The 25,024-nt window shown below is 37.2% G+C and overlaps 1 protein-coding gene across 2 annotated transcripts in view; it reads left to right on the top strand.

Moving 5' to 3' along the window:
* The first annotated feature begins 248 nt into the window (after nt 1–248).
* mtor (mechanistic target of rapamycin kinase) overlaps nt 249–25,024 on the top strand; it is a 144,550-nt gene continuing 119,774 nt past the window's right edge. Inside the window, exons 1-18 of one of the 2 annotated variants that reach the window (XM_051116395.1) lie at nt 249–388; nt 1,288–1,458; nt 2,806–2,914; nt 3,099–3,331; nt 3,908–4,108; nt 4,212–4,346; nt 4,665–4,940; nt 6,889–6,997; nt 7,220–7,403; nt 8,162–8,290; nt 9,870–10,114; nt 12,203–12,418; nt 12,983–13,188; nt 15,667–15,789; nt 16,769–16,852; nt 18,328–18,420; nt 21,154–21,288; nt 24,299–24,428. In XM_051116395.1, the coding sequence (XP_050972352.1) occupies nt 1,339–1,458; nt 2,806–2,914; nt 3,099–3,331; nt 3,908–4,108; nt 4,212–4,346; nt 4,665–4,940; nt 6,889–6,997; nt 7,220–7,403; nt 8,162–8,290; nt 9,870–10,114; nt 12,203–12,418; nt 12,983–13,188; nt 15,667–15,789; nt 16,769–16,852; nt 18,328–18,420; nt 21,154–21,288; nt 24,299–24,428 (2,728 nt within the window). In that variant the 5' untranslated portion in view covers nt 249–388; nt 1,288–1,338. The remainder of the gene's footprint in view (nt 389–1,287; nt 1,459–2,805; nt 2,915–3,098; nt 3,332–3,907; nt 4,109–4,211; nt 4,347–4,664; nt 4,941–6,888; nt 6,998–7,219; nt 7,404–8,161; nt 8,291–9,869; nt 10,115–12,202; nt 12,419–12,982; nt 13,189–15,666; nt 15,790–16,768; nt 16,853–18,327; nt 18,421–21,153; nt 21,289–24,298; nt 24,429–25,024) is intronic. The other variant, XM_051116394.1, reaches the window with a different exon arrangement.

The following is a 25,024-nucleotide window of genomic DNA, read 5'->3' as shown; positions in this document are numbered from 1 at the left end:
TTATAGGATATTATTTAGACACCTCACCCATTCAACATTCTGGCCGGTAATTACCCTTTTATACTTTATGATTCAAACACTAAGCGCACCGGCTTACTATCTTATCGTATTTCTATGCCGTTACCAATATTATACGACATTTTTAGTGCGTAGTGCTCGTTTGTGAATTTGAATTCACGCTAAGTTTCTTTCCTGCTTGAGGCGCTTCCGTCTGAGCGCATGATTGGTTAAACTGTACAGTCAAACATTTCCAAGTGACTGTCTATTGGCGGAGGGGACGTCATTCATAAATTGTTACCGCCCTCTGTGTTTGCAATTTCACGAGTGCATTAGATCTACTGGAAAACCCTTTAAACAAGTAAATACTACATTTTCAAATACTGCATTTGTAAGTACATGTAATCCATTTAAATGGTCTGTTTGATAGTGCGTAAGCAGTTCACAGACACTTGCTAAAATAACCCGCCGGTAGTTGTAGGTAGCACGTTTGGCTAACTAACCCAACGTTATCGATTCATCCGTGTTCATATTGTGTTCTTCCTGTCTGTATTCTGTGTGCATTCTGTATGTATTCTGACGAATAACTGTGATCTACGTGCTTTTCTTTTATTTCAATCGGAGGTGGGAACTGCTGCACGTTCTTTAAAATTGCGTGGTGTAGCTGTGGTTAAAATGTCTGAGCTGTGAGCAGTAAGATTGTAGGTTAAATCCTAGATCAAGACACTTAACTTAGGAGTCTGGATCACTAATAATTGTAAGCTCTTTCATTTGTGTTTTTATCCATTTCATGGGAATGCGGTGTAGTAGTATTTGTAGTGTAGTAATATATGAGCTGATCACTTACTGTAGCCATTAGCCTTTATTATGCAGCTGTACAGTTTTAACTCACAGAATGACCTTTGTTACAGTCTGAGCTATTTTTTCACTCTTTCCAATAATGACAGTGTGTAATTTGATGATTTGACAATGCTGTCTTATCAGTGTCATTCGGATAGATGGAGATGGGCCTTTAGATGCTTGATGACAGTACTGTACATATTCTGGCGTCAGCACATCTACAGTATCTAAAGTGGCATTGTCATGCCACTGTCACTTTCATGGCAGTAAGGCACCGTCTGATTAAGTATGCATGTGTATTTTTCAAAAAGGGATACTGAACTGAAACAGTTTCTTAATTTCTAGAGTATAGTCTCAAACAGCACTGCTTGGTAAAAGATGTTTATTGTAGTCTGGACATGAGACATCATTTTTCACAGTCACTTAACACAGTTGTTTCTCATGTGGCAGGGTGTTTGAAATTCAGGCACATCTACAGGTAGCTGCGTCCCAGCCGCCAGCATGTCTGGCACTGCTACAGTTCTGCAGCAGTTTGTGAGTGGCCTTAAGAGTCGAAATGAAGACACACGTGCCAAAGCTGCCAAAGACCTTCAGCACTATGTCACCACAGAACTAAGAGAGGTAAACTGGACTACTGTGATCTTTGTATGCTTTATCAGAAGAGTCAAAAGCATAGCTTTGCCTGAATGTAATGTCTTGTTACCACAGCTGTGACTGACAGTTAACTTAGTTAATGTCTCCTGCAATGTGTTTAAACAAACAGGAATGGACACATGTTTACAGTAAATACAGTAGAGCAGGGGTGCTCAACCCTGGTCCTGGAGATTGACTTTCCTGCAGAGTTCAGCTCCAACCCTGACCAAACACACCTGAACCAGCTCATTAGGATCTGAAGGAGCACTTGATAATTACAGACAGGTGTGTTTGATCAGGGTTGGAACTAAACTCTGCAGGAAGGTCAATCTCCAGGAGCAGGGTTGGGCACCCCTGCACTAGAGCAGAACTGCATGTGCATGACCACACACTTATGTGTATGTACTGCAAGCACTGCTAACAGGAATACTACCTGTTACAAATAACCAGAAGTTCATCAAACCTAGAAAAGTAGTAGTATTTCAGTAGGATGATTTTATAGCACACAAGGCTTAACTCCATTTTTTTTTGCTGGCCTGGACAGTCCTGTGGTTCAGATTTTTACTTGCCCTGCCAAAATTTTTACTAGCCCCACGGCAAGCATACAGGCAAAGAAAGAAAGAAAGAAAGACTGATTGTTTATAAACCCTGTAACTTTGTATTCTTATGTACAGTTCACGATACCAACTTTTTACATACCAATGAAATTTCATAATTCCAATTTCTGTACCTAAACAAAACCTGATAACAGTGTAACTGAACAAGTTCAAACCTTATTAATACAAATGAAATAAACAGTGCTTTATTAGGTAGGTCCAACAGTAGTATTCATTTAGGAAAGAAATACTACAGATATTATTCTAATAATTATTATCAAATGTAAAATACAATTGCATAACCCAATTGCATGACAGTTGCATAATGCAATTGCATTGTATAAATGAAATACCGATTAATTGTACATTTAAGTTACAAAATGTATTCAGTCAAGAACAGCAATTTTCGGTTTGTTAGTTTGAATATTATTATTAGTGGCTGATAAAATCAGGGATATTAGGCTACCGTCACTTTAAGACCTGATGCACAGATCCAGTATATTGACTCAGATGGTTTCAGTGATCCGATCAGTGGCTTTTTAGATCCTGTTCCACTTGTACTTAGTGCTGACCACGTCAATAATAATATATGCATTATACAATAATTTGTGATTGATTCATTTATATTGTTTAACTGAAATTTTGTAATCACTGGATAGCCTTACAGTAAAGTATGCATAAATATAAACTATTGAGAAGAGTCATATGTAGTGTCCCATGTTTTCGTTTCTGACTCAAGCTGAGCCAAGATGAAGCCACCACTTTCTATGACGAGCTGAACCACCACATATTCGAGTTGGTTTCCAGCTCAGATGTGAATGAGAAAAAAGGCGGTATTCTTGCCATAGGTGAGTATAAACCCAATAACAATCACTCTTTATATTGTTATTTTTGATCAGTTCAACTTGTAAGCTAATATGGCTTTATGTATATTTTTTTTTTGCCAGATATACGTATAATTTTCCATGTGACCATTGTATTGCTTTATTTGAAGTGCTTTTTTAAGTAATTGTGTAATGGCTGTTTCTCCAGTGAGTCTGATTGGTGTGGAAGGGGGAAATGCCACCCGTATCAGCCGCTTTGCCAACTACCTGCGCAACCTGCTTCCCTCCAGTGACTCAGTGGTCATGGAGATGGCCTCTAAGGCCATGGGTCACCTGTCCATGGCAGGAGACACCTTCACTGCGGAGTATGTGGAGTTTGAGGTGAAGAGAGCTCTCGAATGGCTGGGAGCAGACAGAAATGAGGGCAGACGGCATGCAGCGGTGCGTAGAAACACTTAACTGCATATTATATTCTTATGATGTTTTGAAGCCATCAAGTAAAGATTTTTTTTTAATTAAAGCGATAGTTCCAGAATGAAAATTTTGTCATCATTTAATCACACTCATGTTGTTCCAAACCTGTATGAATTGCTTTCTTACAAGTGGATATTTTGAAGAATGTTGGCAACCAAGCATTTGCTAGTGGCCATTGACTTCCATAGTATTTAATTTTGTTTCAGTCAGTGACTTCGAGCAACTATTGGGTTGCCAAAATTCTTTAAAATATCTTGTTTAACAAAAGAAGGAGATTAATACAGATTTGAAGCAATTACAAGGCAATACCTTGTATTGATTTTCTTAAGTTAATTTTCTGTTTTGTTGAATTTTGACAGAATTTTCATTTTCAGGCCAGCTATGCCTTTTATGCCACTAATATGTTGTGATATAAATTTTATACTCTCTTACATGTGACTCTGCATTGTTGGTGACTTTTAGCTTCCTTTACAGTCCATGTTGTCTTTGCTCTCTTCTGGCTAATGTGAACTGAACCCACTTGCCGCTCTGTTTTTGTTTCAGGTACTGGTTTTGCGAGAGCTCGCTGTTAGCGCACCCACGTTCTTCTTCCAGCAGGTGCAGCCGTTCTTTGATAACATTTTCTATGCTGTGTGGGACTCCAAACAGGCGATCCGTGAGGGTGCAGTATCTGCACTCAGAGCCTGTCTGATCCTCACCACACAGAGAGAGACCAAAGAGATGCAGAAACCACAGTGGTACAAGGTCAGAATTAAAACACCTTTTAATGTCTTTAAATATGCGTGTGTGGGTGTGTATTATGGGTATGGGCACTCACACATTCCCTATATTTTGTTGTCCTAAATAGCAAACCTTTGAAGAGGCTGAGAAGGGTTTTGATGAGACTCTGGCTAAAGAGAAAGGCATGAATAAGGACGACCGTGTCCATGGAGCTCTGTTGATTCTCAATGAGCTGGTGCGAATAAGCAGTATGGAGGGAGAGGTAAGACATTGCTTATATTACAAGTAGCATGACACGTGGTTTGTGAGGTTTTGCTTGTTCTTTGTTCTTTCATTGTTTTTCTCGTTTGTTTTTTTGCTATTTCTGCTATTTATGTTCTTTATTATTCATTTGTTTGATGCCTGTTTATCTATCACATGTTTATTTATTCTTTTGTTTGTCATTTCAGTTGTTTGTTTGCGTTATTTATTTTTGTTTCTTTAGCTTTTTGATCTTGCAGTCAAATATGACATCACTTATTGCTTCAATGCTTTTATTTAGTATTTGATTAATTTTTTATTGGTTCTTTCATTCCTGCAGCGTATGAGAGAAGAAATGGAGGAGATTACACAGCAACAGATGGTTCATGATAAGTACTGCAAGGAGTTGATGGGTTTCAGCACTAAACCTCGCCACATCACGCCCTTCACCAGCTTTCAGTCTGTGCAGCCACAGCAGTCCAATGCTCTGCTGGGGCTGCTGGGATATAGCACACCACAGGGCTTCCTAAGTTTTGGAGCTGCACCTGTTCCCTCCAAAAGCACACTGGTGGAGAGCCGGTACTGCAGAGAACTGATGGAGGAGCGTTTTGACCAGGTGATCGGCAATTGCATTTACTACTGAAGAGAAAATAACAGCTGGAGCTGGTCTTATAATATACGGTCTCAGTAGGGAAGTTTTGGAAGAAATTGTAGCATGTTTTCTTTCTTTCTTACTATTTTTTTTTTTTAAATTTAAGGTACATTTAAAGGAGAAGTCCACTTCCAAAACAACAATTTACAAATAATGTACTTACCCCCTTGTCATCCAAGATGTTCATGTCTTTCTTTCTTCAGTCGTAAAGAAATTATAGTTTTTGAGGAAAACATTTCAGGATTTTTCTCCATATAATGAACTTCATTGGTGCCCCGATTTTGAACTTCCAAAATGTAGCTTAAATGCAGCTTCAAAGGCTCTAAACGATCCCAGCCAAGGAAGAAGGGTCTTATCTTATCTTTTTTGACCCTTTCTTATCTAAGGGTCATTTTTTTTAAAAATAAAAATTTGTGTACTTTTTAAGCACAAAAACTGGTGTAGCACAGGCTCTAGGATGCGGGTTCACAATTCTATGAATTAGTGATGGGTCGTTCTTGAACGATTCTTTCATGTTGAACGAATCTTTAATGTGACTCGGGTAGAACGAGTCGTCTCGGGGAGTGATTCGTTCAGTCGCGCATGCACAACATCCTATTAGGTTCTGTACTGGAATTAGTTCACCTGTTTCGAGTCTTTGGGTTTTTTCGAGTTGTTCGTTCATCTTATGGGGCTGTGACGTGATGAACAAATGACTCAAACCTGAAAACTTGTCAGATAAGAGGTGAGGTGAGCTAATCATAGACTAAAGACCCAGGTAAACAATGAATTAATCTTTTCTGTTTCTTTTAACATTATAGTTTTGCCTTGTTTGTAGTGTGATCAACGTTTGTGTAAGCAGTAGATGTGTTAGGGAAGTAACACGTAACATTTTAATTATATTTTGCTAAAATGAAAGAAATGACTTGAAAAAAGATTTGTTCATTTTGCTGAACGAGACTTAAAGGTCCGAGTCGGTAAAATGATCCGAACTTCCCATCACTACTACGAATCACGTGTAAGTTCATCGTCTGTGTACTGAGTATGGCGAAAAACTACATCTTATTTCCTACAACTTGAGAGGAGGACATCGTTGTACCTTTTTGTTTGTAAACAGTGTTTACAAATTTACTTGCACTTTCTTAGTCTTTGCGCGTTCGCTTTGTAAACACTGGGTCTGTAGTTCCGCGTGACCTTTCGCCGTGATTCAGTAGTATGTAGCGTCGTGGACGTGCATCCCAGAGCCTGTGTTACATGAGCTTAAAAAGTAGAAAACAATTTATTTTCCAAAAAAAAAAAGACGAAAGTTTCGCTAGAGATGACTCTTTTTCCTCAGCTGGGATCATTTAGAGCCTTTGAAGCTGCATTTAAATTACATTTTGGAAGTTCAAAATCGGGGCACCAATCAAGTCCATTATATGGAGAAAAATGCTAAACTGTTTTCCTCAAAAAACATAATTTCTTTACGACTGAAGACAGAAAGACATGAACATCTTGGATGACAAGGTGAGTACATTATCTGTAAATTGTTGTACTGGAAGTGGACTTCTCCTTTAAAAAATATTCTCATTTGAAGTTAACCTAAATAAGAATCAAGGTGTTTTGCATAGCATCTTTTAAAATTTCCAAAATGACAATACATTATTAAGGCTTATTTATGATGAAAATGATCTTTAGTGACCATGCTGAGAAGATCACATGGATATCTATAATGGTCATGTTGATTTTCAGAATTTTCTGAAAAATCTGCTTTTTGGTTCAGGAATGAACCATATTTTCTAACGTCTCTGTACAGTGTATCAGATTGTAGTGTCAGTTTACTTTAGACACAGTCAACTTTATACATTTCTTAAAACTGTGCAACTGTGATCAGGAAAGTTGATATTTCCCGCAGCATCCAAGGATCTAATTTATTTCTTTGCTGTTGTATCAGGTGTGCCGTTGGGTGCTGAAATACAGGACTAGTAAGAATCCACTCATTCAGATGACTATCCTAAACCTACTGCCCCGACTTGCTGCCTTCCAGCCTCACACTTTCACTGGTACACTTACTTGTGATCTTATATCCAAAACTGATTTTGACTGTTTCAGTAATTGTGTTTGTTTACAATTCAATGACATTCAGATATTTTTAATTATAGCTTAAGGTTTTAAAGACATTGTAGGCCCACTGTGCATATTATGGATATTTATTTTTTTGTTTGGCTTCTCTTTTTGCTATATTTGATTGATTATACATTATACATTGATTTTTCTGCCTTCAGATCAGTATTTACAGGACACTATGGGGCACCTGCTGGGCTGCTTGAAGAAAGAGAAGGAGCGAACGGCAGCATTTCAAGCGTTGGGCTTGCTGGTGGTTGCTGTGAGGGCCGAAATTCAGCCCTATCTCAGCAAGATCCTGGAGATCATCAAAGCTGCACTGCCACCTAAAGACTTCGCACACAAGTAAGAACGTGTAACCATTCAAATGTAAACTTTTGTTAGTCCACTGTCTAGAGGTCTACAGAAATTTAAGGAGTAAGACACAAAAGGGCATGCTATTCACTGTTTTATTTTTATCGCGGTTAAGCAGACGACCCACACAGCTTTAAGACATTTATTGATTGTTTAAAAACTACTGTAAAATTATAATAATTTCAATAATAATAGCAATTAAATACCTGATAAAAAAAATGGTTGTCAAACAGTTTACTTTCTTGTGTTGATGTATTTTCACTAGATGGCTTATACTATTGACAAAATTAATGAAGCCTCTTAAATAATGATTAAATAAAACTGTTGGTGCATGATCAAGAGAATCCAACACTCTGATATATTATTTCCTATTTATTTGCTAATTTGCTGTTATTGTTTGCTATAGTAGGCTTTTAGGTTTTATTTATAATTTGACGGTGGGGAAATCTCGTTCTAGAGAACATTCCTAGAAAAGAAAGACTGTACATTTTAACATGTATAAAATCAAATAATTTTGTCAATTTTTAGTAATAAGACAATTTGTTTGCCTGTCAGTGCCAAGCAACATGATCAAAGATCAATATAAAATTTATCTTACGTGTGTCATGACTTTAAACGTGGCTCATCCATTCAGATTTAAAACTAAACCTAAAGTGTGCTGTTTCACTAAACATGAAATCTTAATAATGTTATGTATTTGATTCTCTTCTCTTTTTTTGCCTTCCTTTCCATGTTCTGTAATCTATTAGGAGACAGAAGACCATGCAGGTTGATGCTACGGTATTCACTTGTATCAGTATGCTATCCAGAGCTATGGGGCCTAGCATACAACAGGATGTCAAAGAACTTCTTGAGCCCATGTTAGCTGTTGGTCTCAGGTACAGTACAAGTCAAACTGATTGGGGCTAGTGCTTTATTTTTTTAGTTTCACGTTTACAGGGCAGTAGTATCTTGAGATTTACATTTACATTTATTCAAGCAGATGCTTTTATCCAAAGTAACTTACATTTGAGGAATACAACAAGCAATTGACCATATGTACGGAGTGTTCTTTAAAACTTCTGCATAATGATAAGCCAGCTCGTAAATTGCCGGTGTAGCTATGTATTTTATATGTGCTATATATAGGTGGAGACTCTTGAGACTCCTCTCCTGCCTCGTTCTTATCAGAAACTGAGCAACATCGTAACTAATGATAGCGGCATGAACATTCATATTATTTAACAGCATATAATTTAAATGCTGAGCCTGGTAGTCCCAGGAGAGTACATAGACACGTAGTTTTACATTTAAATGCTGACAGCTAAACACTGTCATAACTGTTTAGGCTAATGTTAGCTAGCTAGCGAAGCTTCTCTTCAATACAGTAGTATTCTTGATAATCAATAGGTTGCCTTCATAGTCATGAACACATTTTTAAAATCTTGTAATATTTTAAAGCCTTTATTATTTTTCAACTCTACAGTTGTGCAGTAAAATTCACTTCAAAGATTTACTTTCCATTCATAAAGACGACATGAAAAAATGTCTTTTCACGGAAAACAACTTTTCAAAGGGGTCATCGCATGCCCATTTTCCACAAGTTGATATGATTCTTTAGGGTCTTAATGAAAAGTCTCTCATATACTTTGATTAAAAATTCTCAATGGTTGTGTAAAACAACACCCTTTTTACCTTGTCAAAAGGAGCTCAGCAAAAAATCAACCCATTCTGATGGATTGTTCCTTTAAATGCAAATGAGCTCTGCTTGCCCCGCCCCTCTCTTCTCTCTGCTGCTCTGAGAGATTGTTTACTTTAGCCACATTTAGCACGTTTAGCCGTGAAACTTGCTAACTAGCACGTTATTAGGAAAGGTGATTGCAGAGATTCATAAAAAAATTCGCTTATACTCACTTCTACTGTAAGTGAAGCTGGATCACGAATGATTTGCGCAAACATAGACAGATATATGTAGATCGGGAGGCGCATTCCCTTCACAAACAAACGTAATCTACTGCATCTTCAGCGGCTCAGAAGTCGGGAGTAAATGACGACCACTATGTTCATTATTACATCCAGCAACACAACACCTCAATCGCTCAATCAGAGATATTCTTGTCTAACTTACATCCCTGCTCCGGCATCGAAACAATGGAGGTTGGACCATAGGCACAACATATATTAGTCTTCAAAACTAATTTGAAACAGAACAAAATGTTTTTAACATGAGAAACATAAGTATTGTCGATTGTGCACAAACCTTACACTTTAACTGAAAATTGAGTGTTTACTATTGTCCTATTGCATTATTGACAATCTTTTCCTGTTTAATACTGTAAAGCTGCTTTGACATGATCTGTGTTGTAAAAAGCGCAATATAAATAAAGGTGACTTGACTTGACTAGCTTTGTACATGCTGGAAGTTTCACACATGATTTCCTCTGTCGTCTTGTAATTATTTTTCCCTATTCTTCCCAGTCCTGCTCTGACTGCAGTGCTGTATGACCTGAGCAGGCAGATCCCACAGCTGAAGAAGGACATTCAGGATGGGCTGCTAAAAATGCTGTCGCTTGTGCTCATGCACAAGCCTCTGCGTCACCCAGGTATGCCGAAGGGCCTGGCGTACCAGCTGGCATCACCCAGCCTGACCAATATCCCTGAGGCTAGTGACGTGGGCAGCATCACCCTGGCACTGCGTACTCTTGGCAGCTTTGAATTTGAAGGTACAAGACACTTTAGATGATTTAGATGGACTGGACTATTACATATCCTGTGCCTCGTCTATCACCTGTATTCATTGTTACAGTGACTATAGTAAATATCAACGGTATTGATGTCCATAACACTTACATTTTTATTAAAGGAGAAGTCCACTTCCAGAACAACAATTTACAAATAATTTACTCACCCCCTTCTCATCCAAGATGTTTATGTCTTTGTTTTTTCATAAAAATTATGTTTTTTGAGGAAAACATTTCAGCATTTTTCTCCATATAATGGACTTCATTGGTGCCCCGATTTTGAACTTCCAAAATGTAGTTTAAATGCAGCTTCAAAGGCTCTAAATGATCCCAGACGAGGAAGAAGAGTCTTATCTAGTGAAACGATCAGTCACTTTTTTTCAAAAAATAAAAATTTGTATATTTTTTAAGCACAAAAGCTTGTGTAACACAGGCTCTGGGATGTGCGTAAACGATGCTATGAATTAGTAATGGGTTGTTCTTGAACGATTCTTTCATTTTGAACGATTCTTTCGAGTTGAGTCGTCTCGGGGAGTGATTCGTTCAGTCGCGCATGCGCAACATCCTGTTAGGTTCTGTACTGGAATTAGTTCACCTGTTTCGAGTCTTCGGGTTTTTCGAGTTGTTCGTTCATCTTATGGGGCTGTCACATGATGAACGAACGGCTCAAACCCGAAAACTTGTCAGATAAGAGGTGAGGTGAGCTAATCATAGACTAAAGACCCAGGTAAACAATGAATGAATCTTTTCTGTTTCTTATAGCATTATAGTTTTGTCTTGTTTGTAGTGTGATCAACGTTTGCAGTTGATGTGTTAGGGAAGTAACACGTAACATTTTAATTATATTTTGCTAAAATGAACGAAATGACTCAAAAAGATTTGTTCATTTTGCTGAATGAGACTCAAAGGTCAGAGTCAGTAAAATGATCCGAACTTCCCATCACTACTACGAATCACGTCTAAGTTCATTGTCTGTGTACTGAGTATGGCGAAAATCTCCAAATCTCATTTTCGCCTACAACTTCAGAATCGTCCGACATCGTTGAAACTTTTTGTTTATAAACAGCGTTTGACTTACTTGCACTTTCTTAGTCTTTGCGCGTTCACTTTGTAAACACTGGGCCTGTGGTTCCACGTAACCTTTCGACTTGATTCAATAGTATGTGGCGTCTTGGACGCACATCCCAGAGCCTGTGTTACACAAGCTTTTGTACTTAAAAAGTATACAAATTTTTATTTTCCGAAAAAATGATTGATCGTTTTTACTAGATAAGTCCCTTCTTCCTCGGCTGGCATCATTTAGAGCCTTTGAAGCTGCATTTAAACTACATTTTTGAAGTTCAAAATCGGGGCACCAATGAAGTCCATTATATGGAGAAAAATAATGTAATGTTTTCCTCAAAGAACATAATTTCTTTTCGACTGAAGACTAATTATTATAGAGTAAATTATTGTTGTTCTGGAAGTGGACTTCGCCTTTAAATTAAGCAGTTAAATACTGTTGTCAATTAAATACTGTTGCGTGTAACACGAAATAAGACTTCTATCCAAAAAGCACTTCTTTTATAAGCACTGAAGCTGTCAGCATGCTCTGACAAAGCTCTGCATTTTTTTATATCATGTTTATACTTTTTTGGCTATAATTAAAAGATTTGCGAGCGTGCAGAACTTTGAATTTGTGATGAACGAATACTCCAGCATTTTAAGCAGTATTGAGTGTACGCTGACTAAAATACCTCTGATCAACCAGTGCATTCTTGTGCTTAACATGCATGTTAATGATCGCCTATCATGCTCATCGCTTCAAAAGCAAGTTGTAAAAAAAGCCTTTGACGCTCGTCATAGAGCACTTGAAAATTGAAATTGGCATGAAATTGGCTTACTGTCTTTTTAAGCTAAATTCAATATTGTCATGATATTCCTCAAATTATTGCAATAATATCTCTAATATTTAATCTTTCACCTAGCCCTACCTAGAACACCTTAGCAAGTGCATAGCAATGCTCTGTAATTAGTTTTGCATAGTATAGGATCACTTACATTTTTTTCTTAACTGTGCTTAATTTTTAGGTCACTCGTTGACTCAGTTTGTGCGCCATTGTGCTGACCACTTCCTGAACAGTGAGCACAAGGAGATCCGTATGGAGGCAGCACGCACTTGCTCACGTCTGCTCACCCCCTCCATCCACCTGATCAGCGGCCACGGACACGTGGTCAGTCAAACCGCCGTGCAGGTGGTGGCTGATGTTCTCAGCAAGTTACTGGTAGTTGGCATCACTGACCCAGGTGAGAGAGACAGCGGTTTAAATGCATGTTAGCGTATAGGTTATGTACATACACATTTCTGCAAGTTTATCCAAGTTCACAATAAATTGCCACATCTACAGTATGTGAATGATCTTGAGTGATATTTGATGCGTCTTACTGTCTTACTGTATCAGCACAGCACAGCATTTTCTTAGCCTAATAAAGCCTAATACTTCTAGGGAGCTTGTTAACTTACAAGTCTTTTTACAGTTTTTTTGTTTTTTAATTTTGCTACCATGTTCACACTTAAAACAGTAATTTGGTAATCCTTTTTTTCATTTGCAAAAATGCAATGAAATAAGTCTCCTGCCAAAAGTCTCCCCAAAGTGGTTTCATTGTTGTTAGCATTGTCACATGGCTATGTAATGCTTTAATTGTCAAGAAATTATTCCCATTTAGAGGGTGTATTCTTTTTTGCAATATAACATTTTATCACTTACATCTTATTTTTCTAAATAATATGAACATGCTTTGTTGGTAATTGATTAACCAGATGTTCTGGAACATATCTTCACTAATTGATGTATATGTGACTTCTGACAGACCCGGATATTCGATACTGTGTGCTGGCCTCCCTGGATGAGCGCTTTGATGCCCACCTGGCACAAGCAGAAAACCTCCAAGCTCTGTTTGTGGCACTTAATGATGAAGTGTTTGAGATTCGGGAACTGGCTATCTGCACTATTGGCCGTCTCAGCAGTATGAACCCTGCATTTGTTATGCCCTTTCTGCGCAAGATGCTTATTCAGGTATTTGCATGTTTTACAGCACGTGGCTGTATTTAAAATAGCATCCTACCACGCTACTCATTTATTTGCAAAATCAGGGCTTCATGCTAACATATGAGAGTGTTGACTCTGGTGATATCAAGTGGTACAGTGGCACAAACATCTGATTTGGTAGCACCAGCAGGGCAAATGCAATAAAAAATGTAAGGACAGAACTAAAAATAGAAGCAGTTATGTTATTATTGTATTACTCGCATAAGTGCAGTTAACAATAAAAGATTATATTTTGTTTCATTTCACATTTGAGAGTAAACCAATGAACATAATTTACTGGGTGTTGAGAATAGAATAATGCAGTGCAGGTTTATGCACCGGCCAAAAGTGTGCTTGTAAAATGGAATAGGAATAGTAAATGTCAGTTTGTTATGATGGATATTTGTAATTGCGCTTTATGTGTAACATATGGTTTCTGTAAAGCTGTGGTATTTCTGAAAACGGTTGCCTAAACACGTCTATAAATACAGAAATGAATAATTAAAAAAAAAATTAATACAGTAAATCCACAGAAAGCTTTCTGCCATGTTAGTGCATGGCACAATGATTTCTCCTCTTTTTTTGTTAATTCACTGTAACTTCAAGCACTGTTTAATAATGGTGTCACACAGCCCACAAGTGAACACACTTGTTCTGTCCACTGGATCGCTCTGATCATTGTGCACTATTCAAAGTGAGTGACATGTAGCCAAGTATGGTAACCCATAATTTTTGCTCTGCGTTTAGCCCTCTGTATTTACAGTGAACACATGCACACTGTGAACACACATCCAGAGCAGCTGGCAGCCATTTTTGATATTTCTCATATTTGTCAACAAAAATCAAAGAGAGTTGGCTAGGGCCTTATGACTTCCGTGATGCGGAAAACTCGGATGGGATTGCGGAATCTAGTCATAAAAACGGAATTTACTGAGTAACACGGAATGTCACAGAATTTGTCAAAGTTTGAATTAATTAATGAAAAGTAGGTCATTACCCTTAAATCGAACCACAATATGGACTAGTATCTGTAAATATTACGCAGCAAAAATACCATTTAAATGTGAATCCTGCATGTTCTGCGTGTCTCTGTTTTAATGAATGGAGCAGACAAGTGGTTTTGTTTACTACACACACTGAAGTGCGTGTGACATTTGCGATGATTTCGCCGTCTGTTGTCTCACTAAATGAGGACATAAATACATGAACAACATATGCTGAGAGTCACTTCATGAACATTATAGGAAAACTAGTGTTATATCATATACACACAGAAATTTTTACATTTGAATAAATTAAGCATGCATTCAAATAATTAGACATGCTAAAACACAGAATTTGATAACATTAAAACATATGGTGAGAAAAGATAAAACATTTCCAATAAAAAGGAGTTGAGAAACATTTAAATGGAAAAAACGGAATTAGGAAAAAATAAAACTTGGGAATTTGGGAAAAATAAAACAGATTTCATAGGGCCCTAGTTGCCAATTTGTAGTGACACCAATATGACTTTTGACAGGAGAAAAGATTGCAAAAAGCGATCGTTTAGTCTCTTCATTTAATCTGGATGACCTACTACGTTTTCCAAAGTATAGAGAGGAGCATGCTTAGTGCTTTCTGAGTACTGACGTGCACACTTCGTAGTTGCATAGGAAAAAGGGCACACAGTTACGAGAACCTCCCTGAAGTACCCCCTTCCCCCCCTTCATAAACAGTCAGTAAAGTAAGAAACAACAGGGCAAATTACATCAATATATTTTTTTTATGATTTATTTTTGCCGTTTTTGCCTTTTTATTGATAGGACAGTAGTGAGACAGGAAATGTAATGGTAGAAGGAGAGGGGATGGGATCGGGAACATGGGATGCCCGAAGCTCAAAGGCGCTGCATGGCGACGCACTGCCCACGAGGCTTTCGGCGCTGATGAAATTACATCAGTATTTAAGTTGAAGAGAATCAGGCAGAATGGGGCCATGAGATACAAATAATAGGCTTATTTAATCCACACATAAGTAGTAGTTGACTCAGGGATTTAAAATAGGTAACAAAAAAGGCAGGTAATGCATTGTGGGCTACACTACTTCATACAGAATTCTTTTTTGTATACAACACATTTTGTTAAATGTAGTAGGTTATAGTAAACTTCATACTGTGCACAGTGTACATACTCCATACTACCATTTTTCTCATCTACCAACAGATGGCAGTCAGTAAATGTTTTTCTGCTGAAATGTCTGCTAGTCAGCCTGCCCTGACTCTTGCTTCACTGGCACATCAACAAATTCTCTTTACTTTTTTATTTACTGTTGACTAGCAACATATGCAGCTGTTATATTTCAGAGAAACCTTGCTGTTCAATAGAAGCATTCAGTTTGATTTATTTTGATTTTTATCAAATGTTGTTTTGTTACAAAATTGAATAACATCAAACTGGTATTGTCTAATGCAATAAAACTCTGTCTAGATCCTTACTGAGTTGGAACATAGTGGTGTGGGCCGAAACAAAGAACAGAGTGCTCGCATGTTGGGTCACCTGGTATCTAATGCCCCCCGACTCATCCGCCCATACATGGAGCCCATTCTCAAGGTACATTCATATCCTCTGTTGTTGTCAAATGTGATGTAAACTTAAGTGACAGGACAATTATTTGTTTGTACGTGGATAATAGCCATCCCTAGTGAAAAATAAATATACTAAAATGTATTTAAAATACATTTATTTCATGCTAAGTATACTATAAATACATTTTATCTTTACATTTTACTTTTTTACGAGGGATAATATTTAGTATGGTTGAGATGTGAAAAATGTAAGTGTTCTGGCTGATGTTTCTACATGCTCATTCTGGAATAGTTTAATCCACAACACAAACTATTCAAGAATCAATATTTATTTTCTTAAAGTGCTCTCTCTAGTAAAAAAAGTAATAGATTTTAAATGCATTTATTTTATACTAAGTATAGTTCAAGCTATTAACATATTTACTGACATATCGCTCAAGACTTCCTGATGTAAAAATTGTAATTAAACTTTATTTGGAGTACTGCTTGTACAATGCACATTTCTTAGTATTAAGCCTAAAATGTAATGTAAGTGTACCTAAAGTATACTTGCAGTACTTCCATTTTAGCACAATTAAATATACTTAAGTATGTCTTTAGTTGGTCTGCAGCACTACTTCCGCAATTAAAGTGCGTTAAGAACAAAATTAGTTGTTCCAATTTAGCAGACTAAAATATACCAGTTCATTTATTAAGTACATACTATTAAAAATGTATATGTAGTATACTTGGCATAAAATAAATGTATTTTAAGTACATTTTAGTATATTTATTTTTCATTAGGGCTGTAAACATAATTTTCACATATTTTTAAATTATTTCTATAAAACTACCTAAACACACAGGTGTTCATAAATAATATCAAAATATGTCCAATAATATAATGTAGTGCATATATAATGTAGGATTGGTCAGTGATGTTTTGTAAAGTGTTGTCCTTTGTGATGTTAAAGTTAAAGACTAAATAACTGCGATGTATTTTTCCAATTCTGTTCTTCACACAGGCACTCATTTTGAAGCTGAAAGATCCTGATCCAAACCCTGGAGTTGTTATCAGTGTTTTAGCTACTATTGGAGAACTTGCTCAGGTAACTAGTCATTTCCTAGATGACCAGAGCTGCCTTCCTAACACAAAAGATTTAGGAAACATTCAGGAGTAGAGGTCGACCGATATTGGATTTTACAGATACCGATAACTAGGTTGGACCACACTGGCCGATACCGATTAATCGACCGATAGTTTCTAAAATGGATACTGAACGGAAAATAAATAGAGCTCTACTATGTTTTAAAAAAAAGAGTTAGTTCATTGTTCAATAACGTTAACAAAAGCAACTGAACTTTTAAAAATATATCAGTAAATGCTGAAATTAACACACTCTAACAAGTAACAATACTTCTATTCTACAGCTTTTATCAATCTTATTGTTACAAATGGACTCATATTGTAAAGTGTCACCATTACATCAATAGTCAAGCTAAAGATGGCCATCTTTAAATATCTACACAAAGGCCACAGTATTGAAATGGCATACATATGGATATTGTGTACTTTCACAATTTAACTGCTTCTATTCTAGAACATTTGTGGTTATATCTAATCAAAATATAAAAATATGTTAGTCACACAACGGGCAAAAGTGCAGCGCCGCTTCTAGAAGAACTTGCAGCTATCCGGTATCACACACACTGGACGCGTCGCGTTCAATCTAAGCGATGGTCTACAAGACTTTGTACTTTTACAAGACTATTTGATCACCATACTGCTGTCCTTTCTCCACTAATGCAGCATCTAGTCAACAAATTCATCGTTTTATAATGACATGAAAACATGCACTACAGTATACTGTACACACGTTTTGTTGTCGATGTTTTAAATCTGCCTTTGTAGTGTCCCGCTCTGTGCAGTGCGCAGTGTCACGTGTCTAAACAAAAGGCACGTGCTGTCAGTGATTTCCGCCACTAGAGGCCGCTCTCGTGCTGTATAACAAAGACTATAGGGACTTTGCTGTATAATGACAACCTTCTCAGCCGCTCCAGCAACAGACCCAACCTAGAAAAACCATCAGCATGGATTTTTGCCGATAACCGATAGTTCCGCCAATCAACTATCGGTGCCGATTAATCGGCAAAACCGATACATCGGTCGACCTCTATTCAGGAGATGTGTCAGAGTAGCTCTGTCCAGGGGAAAGTTTGGAAGACAAGCATAGAAACAGAATATATGTGGACACTTGGTAAGAAGGTATAATGCAGATTAGAAACAAGGAATTAAGTGTAAGCATGAACGCTTCTTTCAGAAACAAGATAAATAGTTAGATGTGTTTGGTATTAAAGAATGGATTAGAGCCACCTAAATGAGCATTACAAGAACACCGTGAATTTAAGGACAAGCACTGCTGATTCCAGATTTTTTAGCAGCAGTTTTTTCCAGATGCTTGAGTTTTATATTCATAATCAAAATTACATTACAGTTAAAATGTCTCATGTCGACCCTCAAATTTCATTTAATTTGTTCAGTTGTAATTCTGTTAAATGTGTCTGTTTCTTAAATTTGTACCAGGTGAGTGGACTGGAGATGAGGAAATGGATGGATGAGCTGTTCCCCATTATTATGGACATGCTGCAGGACTCGTCTTCATTAGCTAAGAGACAGGTTTGCTCATTCCCATGTTAAACTTTTGGTCCATCGTTATGCATTGTTTCCCATTTGGTAGTGTCATTAACCTTAGTGAGACTGAACCAGACTTTTTCAATCCTATTTCAGCCAGTTGAGTTTGTATGTTTTGTTTGTACATTTTGACTTTTTGCCTCTTATTACGGTTACATGCCAATGTTTTTCTTTCCTCTTAGGCAGTTTTTGACCATTTATTGAATCTAATGACTAATGCAAAAATGACTCAACAACCATCATGGTTTAGATGTCTCAACCTTTAGCACATTCATTTATGACCACTCACATTAATATATCAAAACCTGCTCAGTATTCGTCAGTACTTTTGCCAACAAAGTGCCATAGTGCTACCTTTAGTTGGCTGCTACTTGGAGGGCAACCAAGCCCGCATTTACACTGCATGGTTCAAGTGACCCAATTTGTTTTTGTTTTTTCCCTCCAATGTGGCACAGATCAGATATGACCCATGAACGTGTAGGCAGGAAAAAAGCACATGGATTTTCTGACCGGTTCTCATTAATATGTGGAAATTAATCTAATATGAATCGGATATGTGCATTTGCGCCTGCAGTGTAAGCGGAAGTAGGATGTTCCCGTTAATGTGAGCTGGATGTCAAATGTTTTTGAAACACATCGCAGTACAGATATATCTATTATAAAAGAAACATCTGTAGTTGACTAGCAGAGTTTTAATTTTGTTTATTTGTGTTAAATAATAGACAATCTGGCGCTAAAATGTGTTGCTTTTAAAATGATGCTGAGTGCTCATTGCACATCCTTTGATGTAAGAATGAAACTATTGCATTAAGAATATTTCTATGAGTTCTGTCAGTAAGTTAAACTCACTGCGTCCATATTCTTGACGCTTTTCTGTACATAGTATGCTTTTTTTGGGCCTTTTTGCCTTTATTACAATAGGACAGATCATAGCTGACAGGAAGCGAAGTGGGAGAGAGAGAAGGGGGCGGGATTGGGAAAGGTCCTCAAGCTGGGATTCGAACTGGGGACGCAATGGCGGTGCACTGTCCACAAGGCTGTCGGTGCCGACCATAGTATGCTTTATTAATAAAGTGTGTGCAGAGTCTTTTAATATCACTGTCTAGTAGGGATGTCACAAATTTTCAATATAACATCGAACAGTTCGGTACGACATCCACGGTTCAATTGCGGTTTTTAGGTTTTGCATTTAAATAACTTCCTTGTTTTATTTCTCTCAGAATTTGCTGTGTGTGTGTGCTCGCGATTTCACGTGCTGAAATGAGGAAACGTTTCCCCGCTTATATTTGAAAAAGCAACACACACAGAGCATCTTCCATTCGAATGACATGCAATGATAAGCCTTTCTAAACCTGTTGTCCAACAAAAGAGTTATAATCGAGGTTATATATAATAGAGGTCTATAAATAGAGGTTTACAGGAGTATTTTGTTAATTTGTTGCAAAAAAAAAACACTGAAGTGGCAAGATATCAGATCCGAACCGAACCGAAAAAACTGTGGTTAAAAACCGAGGTACGTATTGAACCGTGGACTGTATTGTTGCATTCCTACTGTCTAGTGCGTTTAGCCATGTTAAGCGTTTTTCAAGTTAAGCTCGTATAGTGTAAATGCAGATGTTGGATGCGGGTCACCTTCAAAATAAGGTGTTAAAGGGTTGTTAAAAAAATTGGATATGATGAAAAACAAATGCATACAATTGTATGAAATCCGTCCCGACAGTCCGTTTTTCCCCACTGTCTTATTAATAACAATTTTCTATTAGTTCTTATAATCACAAGATTTTTATATTTACACACACCTATTTTTCCCTCTGTGGTGCAGTTTGTTTTTTCTTTTGCGAAGCAGTATGGGTAATGAAAAGCACTTTTCTTTCCACTTTCCTCTGTAACGACAATGGAAACATTCTGACGTACTTGTGTATTTCAGTAATATTTGGAGGCACTCTAGAGTGCATGCTTTAACTCTGAAACCTTTTACAGTACAGTTATGAGGTGCAGTCAAATGTCCTTAACATTTACACAACTTTACACAAAGCTTTCTTTCTTGGTATGACGTTGTCAGTTCTGCTTTAGCAATCAGGAGTGTTATAGAGTTTGGATGATTTAGGTTAGTTTTAGGTTACCCGAGGTTCACAGAAGCTCATGTAACTAAATACTTTACCTGCTCTGAACTGTGTCTGGTGCTTTATTTGACTTTCTGGATCAATCTTAAAAGACAGTTTCTCAATAAAACAACTTAAAGGTGCAGTGCATCGGTGCACCCAGTCAGTTTTTTCTCATTAAGAACACCATCTAATTAAACGAATAAATGAACAGTGAAGCTAATTCAGTGATATTACATTTAGGAGTGTTAAAGATCAAATACAAAACTTATTTAAATCAATAAAATACACACAATACGCAGGTACAGCCGATTCCCAGACAATATTCAAATTAAAAATTCATCTCTTCTGTGAGCACTATTCTGCATTCTAATAATAATAGGTAAATAAACTGTTCTTATATCCCTCTTTACTTTAGTTTTCTTTTCTCTGTCTTCTACTATTCTGGACTATGATTGAAACTTTTATTGCTAGCACTGTATTATTGAATCCTTATGATAAATTGCCTGTTGTATTCCTCATTTATAAGTTACTTTGAATAAAAGTGCGTGCTAAAAGAATAAATGTAAAATGTAAATGTACACAATAACACACTGATCATCTTCTCTCCCGCCAGGTGGCACTTTGGACTCTGGGTCAACAAGTAGCCAGTACTGGGTATGTGGTGGAGCCATACAGGAAGTATCCGTCTCTACTGGAGGTGCTGCTCAACTTCCTGAAGACAGAACAGAACCAGGGCATTAGGAGAGAGGTACTGATTTCTTTTCCCATCATGGAATGCCAGTTTCCAGGGATTTGCGTGCAACAGTTATTTGAAAGGAAGTACTTCAGACAGTGATCAGTTCCACCTCAGGTCCAGGATTTTCTAGCAATGCTCATTAAATAACCTTAGAAAAAAAGAAGTGTACATTAAAAGTAGATAAAAAAAGTTTGTCAAGACAAACTTTAAGTTGGCTTGAGAAAGCCGGAGCAGAAAGTTTTAAAAAGTTTGAAAAGTTTATAAAGTTTAAAAAGTTTAAGAAGTTTTAAAAAGTTTTAAGTTTGATGGTTTTCAGTCTGAAATAGTTTGAATTCTAAAGTAGTTTTAAAAGGTTAACGTTTGGATGTTTTGAAGGCTGTCAGAGATAGATAGATAGATAGATAGATAGAATGTTGTTAGGATGTTATTAACATGATTAACATGTGACTAGCATGATGTTATAATATTAGCAAGGTACTAGCATTTTGTTAGCATGCTTAAAGGATTATTAGCAAGTTACTAGCATGGTGCTAACATAATTAACAAGTTACTAGCATGTTGTTAACATGATTAGCAAGTTGTTAGCATGTTTCTAGCATGATTAGCAAGTTGCTAGCATTTTTCTAGCAAGATTAGCAAGTTAGTATCATGTTGCTAGCATGATTGTAGCATGATTAGCATGTAGTTAACATGTTGTTAGCATGATTAGCAAGTTACTAGCATGATTAGCAAGTTGCTAGCATGTTTCTAGCATGATTAGCAAGTTAGTATCATGTTGCTAGCATGATTGTAGCATGATTAGCATGTAGTTAACATGTTATTAGCATGATTAGCAAGTTACTAGCATTTTACTAGCATGTTTCTAGCATGACTAGCAAGTTACTATCATGCTGTTAACATGATTAGCGAGTTACTAGCATTTTACTACCATGGTGCTAACATAATTAGCAAGCTACTAGCATGTTGTTAGCATGATTAGCAAGTTACTAGCATGATTACCAAGTTGCAAGCATGTTTCTAGCAAGATTACCAAGTTAGTAGCATGTTACTAGCATATTACTAGCATGATTAGCAAGTTACTAGCATATTACTAGCATGATTAGCAAGTTACTAGCATGTTACTAGCATATTACTAGCATGATTAGCAAGTTACTATCATGTTGCTGGCATGTTGTTAGCATGATTAGCAAGTTACTAGCATGTTACTAGCATGTTTCTAGCATGACTAGCAAGTTGCTAGCATTTTACTAGCATGGTGCTAGCATAATTAGCAAGCTACTAGCATGTTGTTAACATGATTAACAAGTTACTAGCATGATTAACAAGTTGCTAACAAGTTACTACCATGATTAGCAAGTTGCTAGCATGTTTCTAGCAAGATTAGCAAGTTAGTAGCATGTTGCCAGCATGATTAGCAAGTTACTAGCATGATTAGCAAGTTGCTAACATGTTTCTAGCATGATTACCAAGTTGCAAGCATGTTTGTAGCAAGATTACCAAGTTAGTAGCATGTTGCTAGCATGTTACTAGCATGATTAGCAAGTTACTAGCATGTTACTAGCATATTATTAGCATGATTAGCAAGTTACTATCATGTTGCTGGCATGTTGTTAGCCTGATTAGCAAGTTACTAGCATGTTTCTAGCATGACTAGCAAGTTGCTAGCATTTTACTAGCATATTGCTAACAATTAGCAAGCTACTAGCATGTTGTTAGCATATTACTAGCATGATTAGCAAGTTACTAGCATGTTACTAGCATATTACTAGCATGATTAGCAAGTTACTATCATGTTGCTGGCATGTTGTTAGCATGATTAGCAAGTTACTAGCATGTTACTAGCATGTTTCTAGCATGACTAGCAAGTTGCTAGCATTTTACTAGCATGGTGCTAGCATAATTAGCAAGCTACTAGCATGTTGTTAACATGATTAACAAGTTACTAGCATGATTAACAAGTTGCTAACAAGTTACTACCATGATTAGCAAGTTGCTAGCATGTTTCTAGCAAGATTAGCAAGTTAGTAGCAAGTTGCTAGCATGATTAGCAAGTTACTAGCATGATTAGCAAGTTGCTAACATGTTTCTAGCATGATTACCAAGTTGCAAGCATGTTTGTAGCAAGATTACCAAGTTAGTAGCATGTTGCTAGCATGTTACTAGCATGATTAGCAAGTTACTAGCATGTTACTAGCATATTATTAGCATTATTAACAAGTTACTATCATGTTGCTGGCATGTTGTTAGCCTGATTAGCAAGTTACTAGCATGTTTCTAGCACGACTAGCAAGTTGCTAGCATTTTACTAGCATATTGCTAACAATTAGCAAGCTACTAGCATGTTGTTAGCATGATTAACAAGTTACTAGCATGATTAACAAGTTGCTAGCAAGTTACTACCATGATTAGCAAGTTGCTAGCATGTTTCTAGCAAGATTAGCAAGTTAGTAGCATGTTACTAGCATGATTAGCAAGTTACTAGCATTTTAACATTATTAGCAAGTTACTAGCATTTTACTAGCATGGTGCTAACATAATTAGCAAGCTACTAACATGTTGTTAGCATGATTAGCAAGTTACTGGCATGATTAGCAAGTTGCTAGCATGCGTCTAGCAAGATTAGGAAGTTAGTAGCATGTTGTTAGCATGATTAGCATGTCGTTAGCATGTTATTAGCATGATTAGCAAGTTACTAACATTTTGCTAGCATGATTCTGGTTGCTAGGCATAGATAGATAGATGAGTTTGAGTGAGTTTAAATGGATTAGAAATACAGTACATTGAAGGGAAGCTTGACTGAAGCTTGTATACTTTTTCAATGGGGGAAATTAAACGGTAGCATGGCTGTGTGAAAGGTCAGCTACCTAAGCTTTCAGACGCAGCCCATTTTATACCCCAGAACAGTGGATCCCCACCATTTCATTGGAGTATCCCAACACTGCAGATTTGGAAACCACTGCCCCAGGATATGAAACGTTTTTGCATTTTTAAACTGACTTTGTGGTTCTGTCGCCTTTGTTAGGCCATACGTGTGTTAGGTCTACTTGGAGCTCTGGATCCCTACAAACACAAGGTGAACATTGGTATGATCGACCAGTCTCGTGATGCTTCGGCTGTCAGCCTCTCAGAGTCTAAGTCCAGCCAAGATTCAGGTAACCAGATACACCCGTATACTGTTTGAGCATGCATGCCTAGACACAGTGGGCTCTAATCACGCTAATGCGAGTTCACATCAACTCAATTAATTACAGATGCACAGAAGATTTTGTCCATCTAACGCACGCATTCTCCAGAGCAAACAGAGCACATCTTCATACACAAATTTCCCTTTCCAAAGGCAGAGCCAGAACTCCTGGGTAGCATGCTCTCACATGTTGGCTCAGATTGTTTGGCCTTTCACAAAGCTTTATACACACATTTCATCCTTTTCTTTGTGACTTTCTCTTCAGAAATGTTTTTGCAAGTCCGTGCCCTGCCTGTATACATGAAGTCTTTTAAACGTAGGATTAAAACAGATCAGATTACAGTGCTGTTTTCATTACAGTCCTATTCGTCTTCCCACCCATACCATCCTCTTCCTCATTTCATTTGCGTGTGTACAAAAGTCAGAACAAACAGTTCTCAGTTATCGAATAAAGACATTTCCTTTCCCAATGTTGTGAACACAGTGCCCAAGTACAACGTGTCCACTATTCCTGTCCAGAACCTTAATGAAATGTTTTTTCAATACCAGTTAGCAGCATTTGTG

This window comes from Labeo rohita, chromosome 8 (genome assembly GCF_022985175.1).
Source record: "Labeo rohita strain BAU-BD-2019 chromosome 8, IGBB_LRoh.1.0, whole genome shotgun sequence".
Taxonomy (NCBI): Eukaryota; Metazoa; Chordata; class Actinopteri; order Cypriniformes; family Cyprinidae; genus Labeo; species Labeo rohita.
Note: the sequence above shows the minus strand (reverse complement) of the source record. Positions and strands in the feature narration are given on the sequence as shown.